Source organism: Schistocerca nitens, chromosome 3 (genome assembly GCF_023898315.1).
Source record: "Schistocerca nitens isolate TAMUIC-IGC-003100 chromosome 3, iqSchNite1.1, whole genome shotgun sequence".
In the NCBI taxonomy this organism is placed as follows: Eukaryota; Metazoa; Arthropoda; class Insecta; order Orthoptera; family Acrididae; genus Schistocerca; species Schistocerca nitens.
The window spans coordinates 691,249,389-691,256,169 of record NC_064616.1 but is presented as its reverse complement, the minus strand read 5'-3'; the positions used below and the strand labels follow the sequence as shown (position 1 = coordinate 691,256,169).

General features: G+C 42.8%; 1 protein-coding gene and 1 pseudogene across 1 annotated transcript in view; both read right to left on the bottom strand.

Moving 5' to 3' along the window:
• Positions 1 to 2,669: 2,669 nt before the first annotated feature.
• LOC126250090 (5S ribosomal RNA) lies at positions 2,670 to 2,787 on the bottom strand (annotated as a pseudogene).
• A 3,158-nt stretch (positions 2,788 to 5,945) lies between these two features.
• The window catches only part of LOC126249721 (delta(24)-sterol reductase-like), a 63,134-nt gene continuing 62,298 nt past the window's right edge, over positions 5,946 to 6,781 (bottom strand). Inside the window, exon 10 of the mRNA XM_049951402.1 lies at positions 5,946 to 6,171. Coding sequence (XP_049807359.1) covers positions 6,018 to 6,171 — 154 coding nt within the window. The 3' untranslated portion in view covers positions 5,946 to 6,017. The remainder of the gene's footprint in view (positions 6,172 to 6,781) is intronic.

Sequence of the window (6,781 nt, the reverse complement as noted above, 5' to 3'; positions counted from 1 at the left end):
ATCCACCATGCGTAGCAATAATATGGCGTAGTCTCTGAATGAAATTACCCGAAACCTTTGACAACGTGTCTGGCGGAATGGCTTCACATGCAGATGAGATGTACTGCTTCAGCTGTTCAATTGTTTCTGGATTCTGGCGGTACACCTGGTCTTTCAAGTGTCCTCACAGAAAGAAGTCACAGGGGTTCATGTCTGGCGAATAGGGAGGCCAATCCACGCCGCCTCCTGTATGTTTCGGATAGCCCAAAACAATCACACGATCATCGAAATATTCATTCAGGAAATTAAAGACGTCGGCCGTGCGATGTGGCCGGGCACCATCTTGCATAAACCACGAGGTGTTCGCAGTGTCGTCTAAGGCAGTTTGTACCACCACAAATTCACGAAGAATGTCCAGATAGCGTGATGCAGTAATCGTTTCGAATCTGAAAAATGGGCCAATGATTCCTTTGGAAGAAATGGCGGCCCAGACCAGTACTTTTTGAGGATGCAGGGACGATGGGACTGCAACATGGGGCTTTTCGGTTCCCCATATGCGCCAGTTCTGTTTATTGACGAAGCCGTCCAGGTAAAAATAAGCTTCGTCAGTAAACCAAATGCTGCCCACATGCATATCGCCGTCATCAATCCTGTGCACTATATCGTTAGCGAATGTCTCTCGTGCAGCAATGGTAGCGGCGCTGAGGGGTTGCCGCGTTAGAATTTTGTATGGATAGAGGTGTAAACTCTGGCGCATGAGACGATACGTGGACGTTGGCGTCATTTGGACCGCAGCTGCAACACGGCGAACGGAAACCCGAGGCCGCTGTTGGATCACCTGCTGCACTAGCTGCGCGTTGCCCTCTGTGGTTGCCGTACGCGGTCGCCCTACCTTTCCAGCACGTTCATCCGTCACGTTCCCAGTCCGTTGAAATTTTTCAAACAGATCCTTTATTGTATCGCTTTTCGGTCCTTTGGTTACATTAAACCTCCGTTGAAAACTTCGTCTTGTTGCAACAACACTGTGTTCTAGGCGGTGGAATTCCAACACCAGAAAAATCCTCTGTTCTAAGGAATAAACCATGTTGTCTACAGCACACTTGCACGTTATGAACAGCACACGCTTACAGCAGAAAGACGACGTACAGAATGGCGCACCCACAGACTGCGTTGTCTTCTATATCTTTCACATCACTTGCAGCGCCATCTGTTGTTGAAAATTGTAACTACTGTAATTTCGAAAGTTTGTCTGCCTGAAAATGTACTGTTGTCCCAAGCATATTGCAACAAACGGTGTATTTCTATCGCTGCTCGTTTAGTTTTTATTGCCGTTTCAAATATACCGGTCATTTTTGAAACACCCTGTACCTACAACCAGAGCGCGAGAGAAGCTAATTCAGTACGATTACCCAGATGTAAAACATCAGGAACCAGCAGCAGTATAATAAATCCCTTACCAGTGACAGAATGTCTTTCTCAAAACACAGACTGCCTGAGCGAATGCCCAAAAGCGACCTCCTTGAGACTCCAAACATTTAGTGGCCCGCTGGACTCTGCTTCCGTGAACTCATCGCAACATAGCGGAATCCACTTTGCAGAATCAGGATGGACCAACGCAATGAGTTGTGCCACATTCATAGGCGGAGCAGAATAATTAAGTTCCTTTATTCAACCCCACGGTAACAAAGATACGGGATTCACGTCACGTGAACGTGATGACCATAGAACCATGCATCAAGGATAGAGTTACTTTTCGTAGAAGGATCTGCTTAAATGTAATCACACATGCCTCACAAGGTATGTTTGTGTACCGTTGTGTTGGAAACATGACGCTCTCCGGAAACGAGGAATATATTCCTACATTTTCCACAACTTAAGTGGCCACAACATTCAGGTAATATCAGAAGCTTGAGAAATATAGAGCTGTGCTATGAGTGGGTCAGTGTATTGCCTGTGATCAGTGAACGATGCATCAAGTTTTCAAATAAAATTTTCAAAAAAAATATTTCGCCGCAGTTGTTAGACTGTGGTAGCTTCAGACATCTCTTCAAATGCGGGTTGAGTTCATCAGTTACGAAAATATGTATTTTTCTCTGGCTGCACATAATGTTGCACAAAGTGGTATTTTCCAATACAGATACCTGGTTTTAAAGGGAAAACTCTCCAAAACAACCATACCTGATATCACTTCGTTTTCTAGTTATCTTACAAGCGATGCTACAAGAAGTGTGGAATGTGAGCACATGTAATGAGTGTGGTGGGGAAGTAGCTAATACCCAAAAGGTTTTGTATGGGCGTAGACGTACTCCTTCGTGGGAGTGAGTTTGAACCGCTCTAAAATTTCTGCCAAGCAAAGTACAATCTGGACCCATTCAAACATAACACTGCACCTGGGAAAGCAGTACATGCAGTACTCGCATTTCTAATTGGAACATTCGACCAATATCGCCATAACCTCATACTATATCAACGTCAGCAGTGAACGATGGAGTAATACGGTCGAGCCATGGACAAGAAGCACTCCGTCATCAGGCCACAAGTGGCCCATCGGGACCATCCGACCGCCGTGTCAACCTCAGATGAGGATGCGGATAGGACGGGCGTGTGGTTCACACACCGCTCCCCCCCCAGTCGTTATGATGGTTTTCTTTGACCGGAGCCGCTACTATTCGATCGAGTAGCTCCTCAATTGGCAACAGTGCATGGCGACCCAGATGGTCACCCATCCAAGTGTCTGCCATGCCCGACAGCGCTTAACTTCGGTGATCTGACGGGAACCGGTGTATCCACAGCGGCAAGGCCGTTGCCCCATAGACAAGAGGTAGATCCCATATCTACATGTACATCTATAACCCACAAACAACCTTACAGTGTGTGACGGAGGGCACTGTCATTTCAGCCTTGCCCTGTTCCTTCTGTGAATGGTGCGTGGGAATATCGACTGTCAGAAAGCTTACGTATCACCTCTAATTTTCTTGTCGCTGTCTTTTCTTGAAACATACGTGCGAGGAAGTAACATCCGACCGACTCTTCTTGGAACGTACGCTCTCGAAATTTCAGCAATAATCCTCTCAGCGATGCACACCGTATGGAATGAAGCTTAGCCCGGCACCCTCTTTTCCTACAAATAGGAGCCATTCCTCTTTTGGTCGCTCCAAACGATTATTCCTAAATGTTTTACGATTGTTACTGAATTGTAGCCAATACCGCAGCCGAACGGTAATAGACCTCTTTACATATTTATGCGCAGTGTATTACGTTTATTTACATTCTGGTTCAACTGTCAGTCCCTACACCAGTCATCGACCCTTCCTACGTTTAAATAGTCTTCAGACGTTGTAACCATCCTGTAGACAGCGGCATCACTTGCGAACAGCCTCATGGGACATCTGAATGTCGCTGAGTTACAAGAAACATCCTTTACTTATTTTAAAGGAACTTCCACTATTTATGAACGTTGTACACTGCATGCATTTCACTTATATTGGGACTCAATATAGTAGTGTATGTATGCTGTTTACAGAAGTACACGTGAGTAAAATAGCCTACAAGAATGTGGATCTTAATCTGCGTGTCTGCCTCTGTGCGTCAATAAAAAAAATTAGACATGTTAGAGTAAGATGATACGCCATTCTAGACATAATGCATGATGAATTGTTAATGTCCCCACCCCGTAGTCTTTATTTTGAATCACATCCTTACAATACGTTTTCGTATCTGAAAATCATGTCTTATATCTTTACCTCCGATGAACGATGACTCACAGATGACAGAGACTGTGGACATAGTAGGTTTTGCGGATCCGCTAGAATCAGCGATAACTACGCCACGTGACCGACAGCCATACAAGTTGGCTGCCTGGCGAACTATACAGATGACGATATAAACGGTTGCTAAGCAAGTAGAAATCAGTACATGTTGGGCATACGCCTAAAGCAGATCATCACCAGCTACGCTAGACTACCGTCTTCCAAATGCCGCTACCGCTGTACTCTTGATTACGAAATCGCACCGTTCCAATGGACTCTGCCGAATTCGTCGTCTCACCTACAGTACTCTCACGGGATTTGACTCTCACAGCAGTACTCGACTACACTCCGAAAATTTACTTCGGTTGACTAGCCTACCATAGCCTAGGTCATACAGAATACTAACTAAAGTTGCTCAGGTTATTATCAGCTGTCACTGACTGTATCGTATAATCGACACGGAATTTCTTGACTGTCATGTGTCAGCTCCTTCTACTTCGTTTATTTTCTAACGTATTAACGTTTGATGTAACTGTAAAAGTGAAATTATAGCACCATATGGTCTCGAGGCACCATATTTTTGAATAACTACTAAGCATTTAAGCATGATTGATATATATCGTGAATGTGGTAGCAAGGGAGGGAAAGCAGTACTGAATACACCAAAGACGGGGCAACCATCCCTGTTCAAATATTAAAGAAGACATTTACGTGAGCGTTACAGGTCAATTTTTCCCAAACCTGCTCTATAATGTAATTAATAACCCACTATTGAAATTAGACTACTAAATTACAAATGATGCATGAAAGTATGCATGAAACTGAAACAAATAGCAGAGAGGGAACACTTTGCCTTAATTTGCACTTCCAGCAGGCATCGCTTTCGCTCATGGTCGTTGCGGCTGGTCCCGGCTGAGGTTCGAGTCCTCCCTCGGGCATGTGTGTGTGTGGTTGTCCTTAGGATAATTTAGGTTAAGTAGTGTGTAAGCTTAGGGACTGATGACCTTAGCAGTTAAGTCCCATAATATTTCACACACATTTTAATATCATGGTCGTTTTGAGACGCTGTCTCACAGCCAGTCACAGATGCTGGCACCAAACTTGTGCCTTTCAGCGACCAATGCACCCGTTTTCTGTATTTGAGTTTTTGAACATGGTAAGTATGTGCAATACTTCCACGTGACATGAGAAGGCGGATGCGAAGTCAACTGTTTCGAGCTAGAGTTTTACTTTTCTGAATTAATGCATGCACTCAGCTAGCTGAACTCAACATGCACTTAGACAAGGAAACTGGCGTTCAGTGTTCTTTTTTGGGTCTTTCCTTTAATCTGGTAGCTAATTCAGCAATCATTGGCAGTTTATGTGGACATCGCTAATTCTACGTCATTATTATCATTCCATTTTCAGTTCCGTCCCCTTGAGCTAAGATATTATCATGTATGTTTAATAATCTATTTCAACCACTGTGTACTTAAGAATTGCTTGTGTGGTCTGATAAATTTCCAGAGACAGGTCTACGTGTTTTAGTAATAAACAGGATTTCCTTGTGTTCTTTTCCTTCATTTCATAGACAGATGAAATCGTACTCATTATGTCTCTGTGAGTTAAGACACCCATATTTTGTGTATGTCTGGGGCATCCCTATTTAAATTCAGATGTCTCACGTAAACATTAGTTGCGCAACTTTTGCTTAATTATTCGTATGTTCTCATGAGGCGCTATCTGCTCAACCTCAAGGTCAATGGGTTCAGATCTTAATAGCTTTACATAGGTAGATTCAAATCTCAACCGTAGTCTCACTCGGATTTCTTTTGAATTCGTTTTGGCGTAACCAGAAATATTCAACTTCACAATGTGGCGATAGTAGAAAAGGATCTCTTGGCTCAGATGAGTTCCTAGTAGAATCACTGTGAGATTAAAAATAGTAAAAGGACCTTGCGATTTATACGTCCTATATCTAACGCCAGTTTGTATTCTGCACAGCCGCGATATATCACTTCCTCTTCACTATCGTTGTCAAATGTGATGTAAATGAAGATTCTACGTAAATAAAAGACTCTTGTCACTCTAACAGGAACACATCTGCTTGTTCTAGATAGATCTGTCCGTCTGGAATCGTAACTACGTTTTCATATACACTCCGTCACAATAATTTAATTACTGTAAAGGTATAAACAAGATAATGACCCACGTATTATATAGAAATAATAAGGTAGCCAGTAATCGCATTTTAATTGTTCAATAAAAAAGTCTTTACAATAACAAAATTTTGAGCATCTGTGGAGCATGCTAAATCCTGGCACTCTTGTTGCATTTTTCATACACTTCTGGAAATGCATCTTTGCAATTTAATTGATCGCGGACTTTCCAGTAGAGTGTGTGATCAAACATGACTTCAAACTCCTTCTTCGTCATGTAACTGTCTGCGTACAGCATCTGATACCTGCAACAAAGACAGTTTCGAATTGAGCTTTATTAATTCCTGTTGAGTATGCGCTTACACACACACACACACACACACACACACACACACACACACACACACACACAAACACAGAGAGAGAGAGAGAGAGAGAGAGAGAGAGAGAGAGCACGAGAGTAGACAAACTTATAAATAACCTATTTCCAAGACAAAGAAACATAACTTTCGATCCTTACACAATAGTCGCTAATAATAATGTAGTAGATGTCTACGAATTAAATGATTGCCTGATTCCCGAAACACTCATCTCAGTATAGAGCAGATTGCTCGCAAGTATTTTCACAGCCGGTTATCACACGTACTCAAATGATGCTTTTGTTCGTTGATAGGCAAAAGCTGGCAAGGCTGTCGTACGTCATTAACTGAATGGCGCCTTACTAATATTTGTATGTAACTGCTTGACTAGGGAGATGCACTGTTTACCCCTAAATCAGCTGCAGAATATGTGTGCATATTACACATTTATGAATAGCAGCACATGACATTTGAAAATTATGGGCTTGAAAGTAGACATTGTGTCCGAAATCAGCTTATTGTGTAAGGCAGGTAGACTACTGTGTAATTAGTACAA